Consider the following 19,323-nt stretch of genomic DNA (forward strand, 5'->3'; position numbering starts at 1 on the left):
AATTTTGCTCTCCCTTCAAGGTTTCTTCGGGTCCGGTGCTGCCTCCAGTTTTTTCGGGGCCTTTTTCGCCGGCTGTTGTTTCTTCGCCGTTCCACTGGGCTCCGCTTGTTCGGAGGTGTCGGGCGCGCTGTCGACAATCGCCACAGGGCCAGTGGAGCGAACGGCGGCCATTTTGTTTCTCCCTCCATCTTATCAGTCGGGGATCTCTCTGCTGAAGGTAAGGCTGCAGTTCATAGAGCAGTTCGGCTCCAAGATGTGTACACTTTTGTATGTGCTGAACGGCGTATTCTAAAATGCTCTTCACATCAGCAGGCAATATTTGGTTGAAAGGGGGCTCCTTTCATATATGGATATATAACAAGCTTTTCTTCTTTTAAATTTCTATGTATCATGGGGCTGTTAACACTAGTTTTTTCTGGTGCTCAGTCATTTTTCATTGCCTGGTGGAAAATCTGCATCTTATCATAATATCATAATTCATTTCAAGCATTTTCCTCAATAGCTGTAGTATTATACAGTGTTTTAAGAACTTTAGAAACTTTCTCTATAGGCATAGAGTAAATTTCTGTCTTTCTCATTCCCTGGTGAATAGGACTACATTGTCTAAGAGTCAATTGATTGGTACTTTGCAATTCTGACCATAATATCTTAGTTCCTTTCAAGCATTTTACTCCATGCGTATGATGTTATATAGTGTTTTAAGAACTTAACAGACACTCTCAATGGCTGTAGTGTTACACAGTGTTTTCTTTTTCCGACTTTAAGAAGCCTTCTCTAGAGGCATACAGTATATTGTTCAGATGCCATGGGGATATATCAGCTCTTTCATATTCTCTGAGGGACAGTCCTGTCTACCAAGCTCCCAGTCACTCAGCTGCCTTAGCAGGCATGCTTTATTCATGTCTTCCCTTCTTTTCCAACTGCCTTGAAGCCTCTCATTTTTCATTTTAGCTTTCTTCTGGTTTTTACAGGACATATGGTCACTTAGAGAATAAAGTCATCCTTTCACTTAAAGATAGTGGACGGTCCTCAAACCATCTACTCGTGTTTGTCACTACTCTATCAGTTCAGCATTGGCAGATTATAAACATCCTGGTTTGGTCCAGTATGCCTATACATACCATCTGCTATGTCTTCCTCTTCCTTAGAGACCTGATGTTATATCAAGCTTTCTTGAATTCAGATACAGTCTTGTCTACACTGCCTTCACCAAGTGGCTGTGGCACAACTTCACTTTTTTCGTTACAGGTAATTTCCAAGTTTGTCCTTTTCATTTTCATTCTATGCGCCTTCACTCCAGAGTGTTCTTTCAATTGGAAGGGGATTCACTCACTTCCTGTGTATTTATACCATAGGTACATAAGTATGGTTATGCTGGGTAAGGCCTAAAGTCCATCAAGTCCAGCATTCATATCTAATGGGCATAGGTACATAAGTTTTGCCATTCTGGGGAAGCTCAAATGTCCACCTTTCTACAGCCAGAACAGCATTAAAGAAAAGAAAAAACAAAAAAACAAAAAAAAAACCTCTCACGAGAGTATCGAACAGAAATCTCTGCTCCAAAAGCAAGGCTTTGCAGTAATTCTGCAAACTAACGCATACAATATTTGCCATGGCTGTTCACCACTAGAAACACCGGGGACCCTGGGCCTAGGTTCGGTGTTTTAACCTGAAACAAGCTCAACATTCATATCTATTGGGTGTGAGTCTGGTACTACTACTACTACTTAACATTTCTAGAGCGCTACTAGGGTTACGCAGTGCTGTACAAATTAACAAAGAAGGACGTTCCCTGCTCAAAGGAGCTTACAATCTACCTCTCAGTGAGGGAGGACGCATGACCGTGGTACGTGGATTAGTGGTATGTGGATTAGGGAGATCCAAGAAATTACAGGCCAGTGAATCAGACGTTCATACTGGGACAATTTTTTTCTCTCCGGAGCGTACTACCATAGCTGGTGGACTCCTATATTCAGAACTTTCTATATTCAGAACTTACCCAACTATGGAACGCCATAGAGATAGGGTTGGAGTTTGTAGCCCTATTTAACTGGTGTCCTTGGTCACCCTTCCTCTTCTCCTCAGGATCCAGAGAATGGCTAGTTTTTTGCTTATGCATTAACCGGTCATTTTCAGCAGTACTCTCTCTTCCGTTCTTTTATAGATCTAAGAGGATGTTCATTGCGCTCTTAGGGTCATTTCATTCTTACCTAGACGACTGCCTAATTGGAGAAAGTCTTATCAGCAGAGTTCTCAGGTCACGCACCGGGTGTTGCATTTCTTACAGTCTCTAGGTTGGGTGGTGATTGTAGCCAGGCCTCTCATTTGATCTCTCATCAGATATCTCTGATTTTCTCTTTGTTTAGTCAGGTTGGCGCACAGTCTTTTGTCTCCTCTGCAAACATCCCAGTTTATATTTTTCTTGGTGACCTTGGGCCTTCGGCCATTTCCTCGCTCTATTCTGCAGAATGCAATTTTACTTTCTAATGCCCAAGAAGGAATTTTCCTTCATCCTATTGCGAATCTCAGGGTCATCAATCGCACTATTTAAGTGTCATCTAGTTATCTCAAGAACCTTAGTTCTGTCATTGGGATGCTTCGTGCAGTACACTTTTTGGCAGAAGCTTGTTTGTATATATTTTTTTTCTGGGGGACCTCAGCAATTCGTTTTACCTTCGGGTGAATTTTGTTTTCCCTACTGACAAACAAGGCGGAGAGAGCTATGTTGGTCCTTGCCATGGCAATGGGTTATGTCATACGCCAAGGAGGAGTTAAGAGTATACTCTTGAGTTTGTACTCATTTTTTCTTAGTTGTGTCACCCTGCATTTAGGTGAATGGACTCTCATTTTTTCAGCCTTACTTCCTCACTGCGACACTTCAGGGCTATCTCTTTTTGCCTTCAGGCTCACGAACATTTCTTGCTTCTTCTGTTCAGCAACAGTCTTGACGGAGACAGGGACAGATGCCAACGTCCAGCAGGGGTTTTTCAGCCTTCTTTATGCGTTTCTTCCATCATCTCACTAGGTGTTTACGCAGAACCAAGGCACCCTTCTACATCCGGACCCCCAGTCACTCAAACTTATGGCGTGGTTACTGGGTCTGCAACATCTTTGATATTTTCGCAGGAAGTACTTCAAGTTTTAATTGCTTCCAGACAGAAATCTACATTAAAGTCCTATGAATCAAAGTGGCGACGGTTCACTCTGTGGTACTCCTCTCGCCACTTCATTCCACAAACAGTATCCATTTTGCATGTTTTGGAATATCTTCTGCATCTTGCGAAATCTTGTCTGTCTTACTCATCCATTAGAGTTCATTTGGCAGCTCTATCAGTGATGCATGATACTGTTGACAACCGCACGCTTATGCAGCATCCACTGTCAAAGCGGTTTCTTAAAGGAGTCCTGCACCTGTACCTCCCGCTTCGTCCACCAGCTAGGTGAACTAGGTGAACAGACTCTTAAAGTTCTGTTTTCTAGTAGCCATAACTTTTTCTATAAAGTTTTCCTCTTCAAGCAGTGTTTCCCAGTAGCCATTGCAGCAAGTAGATCTATGTGTGGAATACTTCTACGGTTGGTAACTTCTTTTCGGTCTGCTGTAGTTTAAAGTTTTCACCTTTCCCAATCGGTTTTTTCTTATTGGTTTTGTCCTTCTAGCCAGTAGGCGTAAAAGTTTTTCATTGTTTCTAACCCGCTATATCGCGAAGGATCAAGGAAATGAGAATGTCTATTTCTCTTCTCGCTGAGAGGGCAGTTCCACAGCGTATTACAACATATTCCACAACTTCAGAAGCGGGCTCTATTCTTACTATGGCGATTTTTGGTGCTCTCGGTGCACATTGGTAAGTTGGCAACTTAGTCCTAGTTTCATTTTATTTTGCTCATTGGGACACACTACATGTTAGTTGTCGCCAGGTGGCCTATGCAGCATGAACATTTCTCTGCAGTTTTCATAGGGTCCCTCCCTTCAGATTACTGCTTTGGTACTTCCCATCAGTCCAATCCTGGTCCGGTCCGGAGGGATGCTAAGGAAGGAGAAATTAGATCTTACCTGCTAATTTGCTTTCCTTTAGTCCCTCCGGACCGGACCAGGCCCCTCCCATGTTCTCTCTACTCTTTAGCTTCTTTTATTAAGTAGGAAGTGTATTCAGTAGGAAGTGTATTCATTCCTTTACGATTCGTGGAACAATACTATATATATATACAGAACTTTACGTGGTCTATACCACTTCTCTGGTGGTTGCTGGTGAGCTCAATTGCTGGAATCTATCTATAAAACCTTAAATACGCCATACCACTTCTCTGGTGAGAGTTGTGGCTGAGCTCAGTTGCTGGAAAATCTATAAAACCTTAAATATGATTTACCACTTTTCTGGTGAGAGTTGCTGGTAAGCTCAGTTGATGGAATATATATAAAATCTTAAGTGGGCCATACCACTTCTCTGGTGAGAGTTGCTGGTGAGCTATAAGACAAGTGAGCCATACCACTTCTCTGGTGAGAGTTGCGGGTGAGCTATATTATACGTGAGCCATACCACTTCTCTGGGGAGAGTTGCTGGTGAGCTATATTACATGTGAGCCATATCGCTTCTCTGGTGAGAGTTGCTGGTGAGCTATAGTACAAGTGAGCCATACCACTTCTCTAGTGAGAGTTGCTGGTGAGCTGTAATACATATTGGGCCATACCACTTCTCTGGTGAGAGTTGCTGGTGAGCTCTGATACTTGGCATTGCCGAGTGCTTTGTGGCTGCTAGGATTCCATACGGCACAGAAGGTCTTTCTTTCTTTCCTGCTTTGTTATTCAAATACTGAGGCTAAGGTCACATGGCCAGGGCTCCTATTGGCTCTCTAGAGTCAGAGTTTTTTCTCAGTCTCCACCTGCTGGTAGGCGAGCACAACCCATCAGTCCAATCCTGGTCCGGTCCGGAGGGACTAAAGGAAAGCAAATTAGCAGGTAAGATCTAATTTCTCCTTATATTACACTGTTAAGGCAATAGCAGATAGCTCATGTTTATAATATGAGAATTACTCCTGGGTTCTTTGGTAAATTCAGCGGCTGTCTGCTCAGCAAACTGACAAATTATATTCTTTAGGTCTCTCCATTTCTTATGTTATCACTTTCTATATATTTGTAATGAAATTAATTTTCTGTTTTCTGTGTAGGATTTTTGTTGTATTTCTGTGCACTGGACAGTCACTGCAGCTTTTGTTTAAAAAAAACTGTGGCTATTTCATTTTGCAAAACCAAGAACTCTGAGGAAGAGTATTTGGTTCAGTTTTCTGAATGTATGCGGACATAAATTATTTTTTTAGGTAGCATTAATGAGCTACATTCCCTTTATCAGGTTGAAACAAACATGTGTGAAGACTATCACACGCAGTGGGAGGGGCCCTATCATTTGCTGTAGTTTAAAGTTTTGCTTGATCTCATTAACTTATTCCTTAGAATAATTGATTCCACCCAGAACTTTCTACTTCATGTCCTAAAGTGATAGATGGGCAGATAGTGACAGGTTTTGAAAGGAATTACTATAATGAGTTTCTTTATTTCCTCCTCTTAAGTAAATGAGAGAAGATGAATGCCTTTGTGGAATAAGAACTGAATATTGTCCTCCCTTTTCCCTTACTGTCTTAGTTCTGAGAATATTCCTCAACCAATCATGGTTTGTTTGCTGCTTCTGTTATATTCCTTGCATAATAAAGATTATAAACAGCATCAAAATACATATAATTTCCTCATTTCCAAAGTACCAATCTATTCAGTAGATAGCCAAAAAAAAATGGAAAAAGCCTCAGATGAGCTCCAGGCAATACAATCCCTTTGGAGCTGAAACTTTCATCACTGGCATAAAAAAAAAAAAAACCTTCCAAAGCAACCATCTTTAATGTTCATTCAATATTCATTAAACATTCCAATTCACTTCTTTTTCAAAATCCATAGTACTTTGTACTTATCTTATTGAGTTCAGTTCAATTTTATAAAGAGCCATCTTTATCTTTCACTCTGTAATCTTAGGTCCCATAATGACAACGACATCCAGTTGATAACAAAGCTGCAGGGTCTCTTATTTTTAATACGTAGTTGTGTTTGTTTGATATTTTGCAGGTGTGCAGGAAAAAATGGGCATCATGAACAGAGGAGTGGTTTATGCTCTCTGGGACTTAGAAACTCAGAATGAGGATGAGTTGCCTATGAAGGAGGGAGATTGCATGACCATCTTGCGCAGGGAGGATGAGGATGAAATTGAGTGGTGGTGGGCTCGCTTAAATGACCAAGAAGGATATGTGCCACGCAACTTACTTGGGGTAAGGTTCCTATTTAGGCCTAACACTTGAGCTACTTTCTGCAACTATATGTTTGGCAGAATTCCTAGAGCAAATCAGATGATGGCTTCAGCATCTGGAGTTTTAAAAAGGTCCGAATTAAAGATAGGATTTTCTTGTCGTCTTGGTTATTTTGCACATCTTTTCTTGGTGTGTGTGTGTTTTTTGCTCCCAGCTTAATCTTAATCAGAACCAGAACTGAGATCTGCCACCAGGGGGATAGGACAGACTACTTTTTACAAATGTGTAGAGATGTTTCACCTATTTTATATATATTTATATTATATTTATATACTGTCTTCCTTGAACAAAGTTCAGCCCAAAGTGGTTTACAAAAGAGTAAATCACATTACTTATATAGTTCACCTATAACTCCCAATAGACCTAGCCTGGCTATTGCAACAACAATCCTGGGCTGGGGGCTGTGCATCATAGGTCCTGAATATAGCCAATAGGTGTCATTCTTGAGCAATGGCCATGATACCTTCCTTATCCTTCCTGAAGGGGGAGGGACTGTGAAAGCCTCTTGCACAGCATGCTCCGTACTGGGCCAACCTAAAGAGTGGAAAACTTGGGGATTGAACTGGTGTGCTTCCACATGGCTGTGCAGAGCACTTAAACTGAGCCACTAGGCTTGCCTTATTAAATCTATCCTTGTTTTTCAGTGCCCCAGGAAGCCAGCCAAGGCTAAATCCATCTGTGCTAGCAGTGATTGTAGATGCTGGCTTCTGATTTCACACTGTGCCTGCATCTTGCTGGCCATGACAAGAGACTGTTCTTTCTCTCCTGTGCCACAGTGCTATTTCAGATATTTAGTTAAAGGTATTTTCAGGGCAAAGTTATTTGACATGGTTTTATGTACAGATGTACAGTGGGGGAAATAAGTATTTGATCCCTTGCTGATTTTGTAAGTTTGCCCACTGACAAAGACATGAGCAGCCCATAATTGAAGGGTAGGTTATTGGTAACAGTGAGAGATAGCACATCACAAATTAAATCCGGAAAATCACATTGTGGAAAGTATATGAATTTATTTGCATTCTGCAGAGGGAAATAAGTATTTGATCCCTCACCAACCAGTAAGAGATCTGGCCCCTACAGACCAGGTAGATGCTCCAAATCAACTCGTTACCTGCATGACAGACAGCTGTCGGCAATGGTCACCTGTATGAAAGACACCTGTCCACAGACTCAGTGAATCAGTCAGACTCTAACCTCTACAAAATGGCCAAGAGCAAGGAGCTGTCTAAGGATGTCAGGGACAAGATCATACACCTGCACAAGGCTGGAATGGGCTACAAAACCATCAGTAAGACGCTGGGCGAGAAGGAGACAACTGTTGGTGCCATAGTAAGAAAATGGAAGAAGTACAAAATGACTGTCAATCGACAAAGATCTGGGGCTCCACGCAAAATCTCACCTCGTGGGGTATCCTTGATCATGAGGAAGGTTAGAAATCAGCCTACAACTACAAGGGGGGAACTTGTCAATGATCTCAAGGCAGCTGGGACCACTGTCACCACGAAAACCATTGGTAACACATTACGACATAACGGATTGCAATCCTGCAGTGCCCGCAAGGTCCCCCTGCTCCGCAAGGCACATGTGACGGCCCGTCTGAAGTTTGCCAGTGAACACCTGGATGATGCCGAGAGTGATTGGGAGAAGGTGCTGTGGTCAGATGAGACAAAAATTGAGCTCTTTGGCATGAACTCAACTCGCCGTGTTTGGAGGAAGAGAAATGCTGCCTATGACCCAAAGAACACCGTCCCCACTGTCAAGCATGGAGGTGGAAATGTTATGTTTTGGGGGTGTTTCTCTGCTAAGGGCACAGGACTACTTCACCGCATCAATGGGAGAATGGATGGGGCCATGTACCGTACAATTCTGAGTGACAACCTCCTTCCCTCCGCCAGGGCCTTAAAAATGGGTCGTGGCTGGGTCTTCCAGCACGACAATGACCCAAAACATACAGCCAAGGCAACAAAGGAGTGGCTCAGGAAGAAGCACATTAGGGTCATGGAGTGGCCTAGCCAGTCACCAGACCTTAATCCCATTGAAAACTTATGGAGGGAGCTGAAGCTGCGAGTTGCCAAGCGACAGCCCAGAACTCTTAATGATTTAGAGATGATCTGCAAAGAGGAGTGGACCAAAATTCCTCCTGACATGTGTGCAAACCTCATCATCAACTACAGAAGACGTCTGACCGCTGTGCTTGCCAACAAGGGTTTTGCCACCAAGTATTAGGTCTTGTTTGCCAGAGGGATCAAATACTTATTTCCCTCTGCAGAATGCAAATAAATTCATATACTTTCCACAATGTGATTTTCCGGATTTAATTTGTGATGTGCTATCTCTCACTGTTACCAATAACCTACCCTTCAATTATGGGCTGCTCATGTCTTTGTCAGTGGGCAAACTTACAAAATCAGCAAGGGATCAAATACTTATTTCCCCCACTGTATGTTCTAGGTCTCTCTTAGTATCTAAGATTGCAGTTTGAACATTTTTGCCCAATAAAATCACTACCCTTTGTTTTCTATAGTCTTTTATATTAGAGGCAGAGATTATAGTATGAAAGTCCATACCATGTGTCTCTTGAATAAACATCATACCTGCTTTGAGTTTTTGTGCTTCCCTCCATAGTAACTGCCTCTGGCACTGCTAGGCCTCCTTTGGAATAAACTGCCAAAGGTGGTTTTCCAGATTAGGCGATATCTTCCTTTTCAGGGTCTCAGACTGAATTGTGGATGGACTGTTTGGGAGACTCATCATATAATCTGTGTTCAGATTTTTTTTTTTTTTAAAGTGGAGTTTATATTTGTGTTTGTTTTATATTTGTTATATTATTTGTGTTTGATTTAATCCGGATGGATACTTTTCTTGCCAAAGTTTTTATTTAACTTTTTATTTTTATAAATGGGTGTGTGTGTGTTATGCTTATTAGATCTTAGATCGTATCATTATTTTTAGCATTATAACATACTTTTTAAACAATCTGTAAATAGATGTGTAATAACATGAAAGTTGGAGGAAGACAGGTGGCCAACTACTAGGCTGACCATGGAAGTAATCCACAGCTGCTCAAATCCTTGGGTGTATTAACTAGGTGCAGGCCAACCTTTGCAGTACAACAATGGTTAGAACAGGGCAGCACAGCTTCAAGCCTTTGAAAAGGTTCTAAGCAAGGTCCTTAAGCTCTTAGATGGTCTCTTCTTAATTAGTGTATTTATGGGATGATAAAATACTTTTGGTACTTTATCGTTGTTGTTTTTCTTCTTTTTAGCTCTACCCAAGGATAAAACCAAGACAAAGAAGCTTGGCATGACATCTTCCAGATGCCCGGTTATGAAGTGCAGATATATCTGTGATTTGTAATTTATTACTTTGTGTCACCTGGTTACAGATACAGTTTCACAAGACTTATTTAAGCAATAAAGAATACATTATAAAAATAAATGAAGGATTGATGTTTCTGCACATTCAGCGAGGCATGTAGCAAATTAGCGCCTGATATGCAAAGTGCATATATTATCTTAAACCAGAGCTTCCCGGACCCATTCTATGGATCCCGTAGTCAGATGGGTTTTCAGGACATCCACAATGTATATGCATATTCATTGTGAGTAGGATAAGTTTGGGAAGCCTTGGGTTAAATTCCATATCCCAAGAAGAACTTGCACACCCTACTTTATTCTGTAACAGAGTGTAATGCTTGCTTTTTTAAGCAAAAGTCAACATGTTGGAGCAGGTTCAGCTATAAATTTGGCGCTGTGAGTGGTGGTAAATAGGTGTGCAGACCCAGAGTTTACACACGTTTTAATAATCTGTGGCACAGTTTCTCTCTGGAGCTGAAATTCAGCTGTTTCTGTATTTCTGCCACCAATTGTGGGGTTTTTTTAAATCTGATGATATTCCAGTCTGTAGAAGAACAATAAAGGCCTGACTAGCTGGTTGTTGCCTTGCTAACAGGAGAATCTCATTTTAAATAACTTCTGGTGCATCATTGCCTTTGCTGAGCAATAACTTTATAAAAATCCAATAGCAGAGTAGAACTTGCAGTTATTTGTACTGTTTTAACACTACATGGTGAGTAGGTAGATTTAGACTTTGTATTTTTGTTTAAAAAAAAAAAAGTCAACATTTTGATCTTTGTATTTATTTTTTGCGTTATAATTTTGAAAATGGATAGTGTGGAAACTTTGTAGGCTCTAAACTATGAAATAAACCTTTGTGAAAATCCTGCTTGTATGTGTCTGGGGGTTTTTTTGGTTTTTTTTTTTTTTTTTGCTACATGTCCTCATTAGGTTTATGTTCTTAGTGGTAACAGTTTTTCCCACCATGCATGGAACTGAGCCATATTTGTGCCCTTGGCTCTGAGATTATTTTGTGCACTCAATGTACAGATTTTACCTTTGTGAATTCTTGAAGATCTGCAGTTCTAGAAAATGTGATAATATTGCATTATACAGTATATTTCACTGATTGAGAAATGCTTAATAGCAGTAGCTGTTTAATGGGGTACATGCAAACAAGTCACAGTTGCCCTGTGGTGATTTGGTGCAGTATAAAGATAGGTCAGTATCTTGGCTGATTAGTTGCTTCTGTTAAATTCAGATCTGCAAGAGTCACTGGTACAAGAAATGGGCATTATGTGGCATAGATACATACTAGTTTTTGCAAGGGGAGTGTTTCCCTTTAATCTCAGCTTTTGTATCCTATTTTCTTCTAGCACAGCATGGACTTGCATGTTTGGGTTTTGAGATTTTAGCAATGAGCAATCATTACAGATTTACCTATGTTTCATAAACCAGATTTATTTGCATAACATAGTTATCCTTAAAAATATGTTTGCAGCACTGAAGGACCAGAATCCACCATCAAATATATTCTGACACTCTACACTGGGTTATTTTATTTTCCATCAATTTTATTGGTGATACAGTACAAAAGTACAGTACAAAACAGAAGCAAAGATATTGTCAATAATATGAAAATTAGCATGTACTGTCATTGTACCTAAACATTGTATTCATCATCATTTTCTAAATTAGAAATTTCCCACTGCAACCCTCCTTCTCCTCCCCCTCTAAATTCCAAGCCCCTTAAGTACATAAGTAATGCCACACTGGGAAAGACTAAGGGTCCATCGAGCCCAGCATCCTGTCCACAACAGCAGCCAATCCAGGCCAAGGGCACCTGGCAAGCTTCCCAAACGTACAAACATTCTATACATGTTATTCCTAGAATTGTGGATTTTTCCCAAGTCCATTTAGTAGTGGTTTATGGACTTGTCCTTTAGGAAACCGTCTAACCCCTTTTAAAACTCTGCTAAGCTAACTGCCTTCACCATGTTCTCCGGCAACGAATTCCAGAGTTTAATTATGCGTTGGGTGAAGAAATATTTTCTCCGATTTGTTTTAAATTTACTACACTGTAGTTTCATCGCATGCCCCCTAGTCCTAGTATTTTTGGAAAGCGTGAACAGACGCTTCACATCCACCTGTTCCATTCCACTCATTATTTTATATACCTCTATCATGTCTCCCCTCAGCCGTCTCTCCTCCAAGTTGAAAAGCCCTAGCCTCCTTAGTCTTTCTTCATAGGGAAGTCGTCCCATCCCTGCTATCATTTTAGTCGCCCTTCGCTGCACCTTTTCCAATTGTACTGTATCTTTCTTGAGATGCAGCGACCAGAATTGAACACAATACTCAAGGTGCGGTCGCACCATGGAGCGATACAATGGCATTATAACATCTTCACACCTGTTTTCCCATACCTTTCCTAATAATACCCAGTGTGTGATATAAAATATAGCATGTCACCTGCTTAACACTATTCCTACACTAAAGTAGGATGGTAGCTACATTATGTTGTGAGGATACGTTGCAGCAGTGGGGATGGGGGAGGCTTGTGAATATTAGGGAAAAGATGAATGGTGCAAAATACTGGCAGATTCCAAAGGAAAACCCAACCTGGAATAGCCCTGGGACTGGGAGGAAAAGATTCACCTTTTGTCAGAACAGTCGGTGATCCTAAACACAAAGCAAAAGCAATATTGAAGTAGCTCAGAAAGTAAGTGCCCTCGAGTGACCCAGTCATTCTGTTGTGCAAAGTAGGTAGATATCAAACCATACCATTGCTGCTAAAAGGGCTTAGCTCAAGCGTTGAGTCCAGGAGTGTGAAAGCATATGCAATCAAGACTACTTTGTTTCTTGATTACATTGTGAATAATTGAATAATATTGAAAGTGTATAACATTGTGTAGGTCAATCAAAGAAGCTCCTACTTTGTTGCATTTTGCAATGTGTGGTTTGGTTTGGTTTTTTAAAAACAGCAGAATGTGAAAAGCACACAAGATTTCAGGAGGAAGACTAGATTGAGTTGTGATTGCCTGATGACTTAAAAATAATTTTGGGATCCAAAATACATAACTTTTGTTTGGGAATGTGAATTTCATTAAATACATTTCATTGAGATTTGTGTGTGATATAATACACACATACTTTTTAAGGTATTGGAAGTCTTTCTTTAATGTTAAGCTTCAACTACAGGTGTAGGGCAGATGTGGGAACAGTACTAAGAGGATGAGTATGTAAACTGAAAATTGCCCTTTGTAAGCATGGCGGTAAGATGAAAGTGGGCTTACCACTTGCTAATCTGGAACTACCACCGGCCCAACATGGCCACCGGCGGTAGTTCTGGCTGGAGCACGGGCCGCAAATAGTTTTTTCTGTAGCACACCTGGTGGTAATTGGGCATCATTGTGCGCTGCCTGGTTACTACAGGAGCCCTTACCGCCAGCTCAATGGGTGACGCTAAGTGCTCCCTGCTGCATGGCCATATTTTTTTTTTTTGGGGGGGGGGGGGGGCATTTTACCTGCTGCAGTAAAAAGGGCCCTGATGTGCAGGAAAAATAGCCTCTGCTGATACCGCAGGGCCCTTTTCCCTGCAGCTTAGTAAAAGAACCTCTACATGACATAATGAAATACTTGCACTGGAGGTAATTCTGAGATTAGCAGAGTTATTGTTCAGAAAGAGGGCATAAACTGTAAACTTTCATCACAACTGAATGGATTATCAAGCTCTTATTTAACATGCTTTTCTTTTTAATTATATATCTTATGATTTACATGTCAAGTAAACGCATAATGGCATACAACAGAAATCCAGAAATAAACCACATACATTACCTGTAAGAGAGAGAAATAAAGAGAAGAATTACATCATCAACCACAATACAAGGAAATTAGATCAAAGAATAAAGAAAATATGGAAAAATAAGGGGAAAGAACCCCAACCCACACACACACTCTCTCCACCATCATTTCTTCAACCACCCAAAACCACAAACATGGATCTAAAAATTTTTGAAGTTGCTTATCTTCAAAAACTATAGTACATGAGCAAGTAGCACACAACACAAAATTGGCTCCAAAGGCTTGCACTCTAGGCTGCAAGGCCAAGAACACCTTGTGGCTCATTTGTGTCTCTAGCAATGTCAGAAACCATTCTTATTTTGGATCCCCATAAACATTGACTCCAAATGACTAAAAGAACATCTCAAAACATTACTCAAATTACTTCTAAAGATGATTCCATAAAAGATGTCAAATTCATTTCATAACTCCACCTTGAGCCCGTGCCACAGGTGTACCTGATCTACCTCCCGGAATATACTGGGCTCTGGTAATTGGAGGCAATGATTCCAGAGCTAACTTTAGAATATTCACCATATATTTCTTGAACATGTCCAATAGCAAAGCCAAGCGGGGGGGTCTTTTACTTAGGCACGCTGGTGTTTTTAGCATGCACTAAAAAGAGGCACATGCTAAAGATGCCAATGTATTCCTATGGCTGTCTTTAGTATTTAGCGTGTGCCTATTTTTAATGCGTGCTAAAAGTGCCAACGTGCCTAAGTAAAAGACCCCCTTAGGGACATTAAAGAGCCTCAAATTATATGTCTCCTGGACTGGTTCTCCGGGCACTCTTGTCTATGAATGTAATTCCTATCTTTATCTTTAAGAAAGGACACTTCAAAACTTTCTACAGTCTAATCTAGCCTTCAAAGCATCTAAATAAGAGAGCTGCTGGCCAATTACCTGTGCCCGAGCCAAAACTGCTGCAGAAATAATAGCTATATCCTTAGTATTTTGTTTAGCTGAAACCACCAAAGACGAATGCAGGCTGCTAATAGTATTCCTTAGAACTTCCAATGTCACCTTCTTCTCAAAGTCCAAGGGAGCCTGGCAGTGGCATAGCTAGGGTAGTTGACACCCGGGGCCGGTCATTTTTTAACACCCCCCCCCCCCCCCCCAAATCCAGTACTAGGCATACTGAGAATACAAAACACTCAGGACCTATAGAGCAATTCTACCATACCATAAGCAGTAATTTGTATGAGTCACACAAGGAAAAGGAAAGCATCTTAAACACTACAGTGAGCACTAGAACATCAATTCACCTATTGTAAAACGAAAACAGACAGATTAGTACAGATCGTTGATCCTGCACAGTCAATGCCAACCGAAAGCCATGTCTTTTTCACAAAAAGAGACACCCTAATCCACTATAGAATAAGTAATCATAAACTTTCTATTTAGACAAAAATTAAACTGAACCCCCAATGCCAGATTCTGCTTACAATGGTATAGTTGAGAGGGTTTGTCTGCGTAGTATTGCTGGCCTGATTGGACTCCGCCGGCCGCAAGAACAGACGCAAACACAATGCAACACCACAGAAACAGAAAATGTCCCCTAGTACTGTGCAAAATATAAAGACAGCAGATGTAAATTTGAAAAAACTAACAAATACCAATCACCACTTTATAGATTAACAAATAGAAATAAAATAAAACAAATACAGAAAATAAAATACCATTTTATTGGACTAATACATTTAGCTTCCAGAGGCCAAAATCTCCTTCCTCAGGTCAATACAGTATAGTACTGTTACAGTATCCTATCCTGAGGAAGGGGGTTTTGTTCTCTGAAAGTTGTCAAAATGTACTAAAATTAGTCTAATAAGATTACCTTATTTACATGTTCTATTTATAAACATTTATTAACATAGCTACAATACTATATCCTAAAGCAAAATAATAAAAATATATATTTACAGTTTGTTCTCTCTGGTTTCTGCTTTCCTCATCTTCTTTTCACTGTCTTCCTTCCATCCAGCATCTGTCTTTGCTCTCTCTCTGCCATCCAGTGTCTGCCCTCTCTAATGTCCCTTCCATCCACTGTCTGCCCTCTCTCTCTCTCTGCTCCTTCCATCCACTGTCTGCCCTCTCTCTCTCTCTGCTCCTTCCATCCACTGTCTGCCCTCTCTCTCCCTTCCATCCACATCTGCCCTCTATTTCTGCCCCTGCCACCATCTGCCCCAGTCTGCCATATCTCTCTCCTCCTTCCATCAACATATGCCCTCTCTCTCTCCCTTCCATCCACATCTACTACTACTACTATTTAGCATTTCTATAGCGCTACAAGGCGTACGCAGCGCTGCACAAACATAGAAGAAAGACAGTCCCTGCTCAAAGAGCTTACAATCTAATAGAAAAATAAATAAATAAAGTAATCAAATCAATTAATGTGAACGGGAGGGAAGAGAGGAGGGTAGGTGGAGGCGAGTGGTTACAAGTGGTTATGAGTCAAAAGCAATGTTAAAGAGGTGGGCTTTCAGTCTAGATTTAAAGGTGGCCAAGGATGGGGCAAGACGTAGGGGCTCAGGAAGTTTATTCCAGGCGTAGGGTGCAGCGAGACAGAAGGCGCGAAGTCTGGAGTTGGCAATAGTGGAGAAGGGAACAGATAAGAAGGATTTATCCATGGAGCGGAGTGCACGGGAAGGGGTGTAGGGAAGGACGAGTGTGGAGAGGTACTGGGGAGCAGCAGAGTGAGTACATTTATAGGTTAGTAGAAGAAGTTTGAACAGGATGCGAAAATGGATAGGGAGCCAGTGAAGCGACTTGAGGAGAGGGGTAGTATGAGTAAAGCGACCCTGGCGGAAGACGAGACGGGCAGCAGAGTTTTGAACCGACTGGAGAGGGGAGAGGTGACTAAGTGGGAGGCCAGCAAGAAGCAGATTGCAGTAGTCTAAACGAGAGGTGACAAGGGTGTGGATGAGGGTTTTGGTAGAGTGCTCGGAAAGAAAGGGGCGGATTTTACGGATATTGTAAAGAAAGAAACGACAGGTCTTGGCAATCTGCTGGATATGAGCAGAGAAGGAGAGAGAAGAGTCAAAGATGACCCCAAGGTTTCGAGCTGAGGAGACAAGGAGAATGAGAGAGCCATCAACAGAAATAGAAAACAGGGGGAGCGGGGAGGTGGGTTTGGGGGGGGAAAATGAGAAGCTCGGTTTTGGTCATATTTAATTTCAGGTGGCGTTGAGACATCCAGGCAGCAATGTCAGACAAGCACGCTGAAACTTTGGTTTGGATGCAAGGTGAGATATCAGGGGTAGAAAGGTAGATTTGGGAGTCATCAGCATAGAGATGGTAGGAAAAGCCATGGGATGAGATTAATGAACCAAGGGAAGAAGTATAGATAGAAAAGAGGAGGGGGACCAAGAACAGAACCCTGAGGTACGCCGACAGGCAGAGGGATAGAAGTAGAAGAGGATCCACCAGAGTGAACACTAAAGGTGCGGAGGGAGAGGTAGGAAGAGAACCAGGAAAGGACAGAGCCCTGGAATCCAAGTGAGGACAGGGTATCGAGAAGTATGCTGTGATCGACAGTGTCAAAAGCAGCGGAAAGATCAAGAAGAATGAGGATGGAATATTGACCTCTGGATTTAGCCAGTAATAGGTCATTGGAGACTTTAGTAAGCGCAGTTTCGGTTGAGTGGAGAGGGCGAAAACCAGATTGTAGTGGGTCAAGAATAGCATGTGAGGAGAGAAACTCAAGGCAGCGGCGGTGAACAGCACGCTCAAGTAATTTGGAGAGAAAAGGAAGGAGGGAGATGGGTCGGTAATTAGAGGGACAAGTAGGGTCGAGTGAAGGCTTCTTAAGGAGAGGTGTGACCACAGCATGTTTAAAGGCAGCAGGGACAGTCGCAGTGGAAAGTGAGAGGTTGAGAATGTGACAGATAAAAGGAATAAGAGCAGGAGAGATGGCATTAAGAAGGTGGGTGGGAATGGGATCAGAGGAACAGGTGGTACATTTTGAGGAAGAAAGGAGAAGTGTAGTTTCCTCAATAGTAACTTCAGGAAAGGAGGAAAGGGAATGAGGGGAAGGAGAGAGAGGGGAACGGACTAGTGGAGAGAGAGGTGGTGAGGTAGAGAAAGCAACGTTTATCTTTTGAACCTTATTGTGAAAGAATTCAGCAAGGGTCTGAGGAGATAATGAAGGGGGAGTTGGGGGAGGGGGCACTTTGAGGAGAGAGTTCAATGTGGTGAAGAGAAGTCGAGGATTAGAGCCAAGAGAGTTGGTCAGTTGGATATAATAATCCTGTTTGGCACGTAAAAGAGCAGATTGGAAGGAGGTCAGCATGAACTTAAAGTGTAAGAAATCAGCAAGGGCCTGAGATTTCCACCAGAGGCGTTCGGCGGAGCAGGTACAGCCCAGCTTAAAGCCCACCTCTTCAATGCTGCGTTCGGCACCTAACCCTTACCGTTCAGTGAATCCAGACTGCCCCAATTTGACTGCCCCTATCGGACCGACCGTTCACTTGTCTATTAGATTGTAAGCTCTTTGAGCAGGGACTGTCTCTCTTGTTAAATTGTACAGCGCTGCGTAACCCTAGTAGCGCTCTAGAAATGTTAAGTAGTAGTAGTAGTAGTAGTACAGGAACGTAGGTAGCGGATATTAGAATCCATCCATCCACCATTTGCCCCAGTCTGCCCTCTTTCTCTCTCCCCCTTCCACCAACCATCTGCCCCTTCTCTCTGCCCCTTCAATCCATCTGCCCTCCCTCTCCCATCCATCCAGGGTCTGCCCTCCCTCACACTCCCCCCTTCCATCCAGGGTCTGTCCCCTCTCTCTCTGCCCCCTCTTTTCAGCCCCCAGTTCCAGCCCCCTTATTCCACCTGCCCCTAGTTCCAGCCCCAGCCCACATCTCCCACCTGCCCCCCTTTCAATCCCACTATCCCACCAGTCCCCAGCCCTTTTCTCCCATCAGTCCCGAGCTTCAGCCCCCAGCCACTTCTCCCTGTCCCCTTTTTCAGCCCCTAGTTTCAACCCCAGCCCTTTTATCTCACCAGTCTTGAGCTTCAGCCCCAGCCAACCCTGTCCCCTTTAAAGCCCCCAGTCCCCACACTTTCAGTCCCTGCCCCTGTTCAGCCCCCAGTTCCAGTACTAGCCCCCTTATCCCAACTACCCTCCTTTTTAGCTCCCAGTTCCAGCCCCCTTCATCCACCACATGCCTTGCATCCCCCCTTTTCAGCCCCAGTCCCATTCCCCCACCTGCCTCAGGCATGGACCCATTTTCCCTCCTGCCCCCTTGTCAGACCCCAGTTCCAGCTTCAGACCCCTTCTCCCATCTGAGCACTCTCCTCCCCAATCCCCTTCTCCCCTCTGAGCACCCCCACCCTCCCCAATCCCCTTCTCTCCTCTGAGCTCCCCCTCTCCCATCTGAGCCCCCCCCCCCCGACCCGGTCCCGTCCCCCCTCCCCCCTCCGTTGAGAGCCGACAGAGCCCTCTTCTCCTGCCACCACCCTGCCTTTTTTTTTTTTTAAATCCATGCAGCGGCGCAGGCAGCGTCTCACATCTGCTCTGCATGTGCTGTGAAAGGAGAAAATCGCCTCGCTGGCGTTCGGCCTTCCCTCGCTGTGTCCAGTCTTCGAGGAAATAGGATGTTACCTCAAAAGAGGGCGGGACACAGCGAGGGAAGGCCCGATGCCAGCGAGGCGATTTTCTCTTTTCACAGCACATGCAGGGCAGACACGAGGCGCTGCCTGCGTCGCTGCATGGATTTTTTAAAAAAAGGAGGTGGTGGCAGGAGACGAGAGCTGTCGGCTCTCGACAGAGCATCCCCAACCCGCTGACACCCGGGGTGGACCGCCC

At 42.9% G+C, this 19,323-nt stretch overlaps 1 protein-coding gene across 1 annotated transcript in view; it reads left to right on the forward strand.

Annotated features, from left to right (window-relative positions):
* Nucleotides 1–10,569, forward strand: part of TP53BP2 (tumor protein p53 binding protein 2) — a 184,219-nt gene extending 173,650 nt beyond the window's left edge. Inside the window, 2 exon segments of the mRNA XM_030195966.1 lie at nt 6,107–6,306; nt 9,611–10,569. Coding sequence (XP_030051826.1) covers nt 6,107–6,306; nt 9,611–9,652 — 242 coding nt within the window. The 3' untranslated portion in view covers nt 9,653–10,569.
* Nucleotides 10,570–19,323: the final 8,754 nt, after the last annotated feature.

This window comes from Microcaecilia unicolor, chromosome 3 (genome assembly GCF_901765095.1).
Source record: "Microcaecilia unicolor chromosome 3, aMicUni1.1, whole genome shotgun sequence".
Classification (NCBI taxonomy): Eukaryota; Metazoa; Chordata; class Amphibia; order Gymnophiona; family Siphonopidae; genus Microcaecilia; species Microcaecilia unicolor.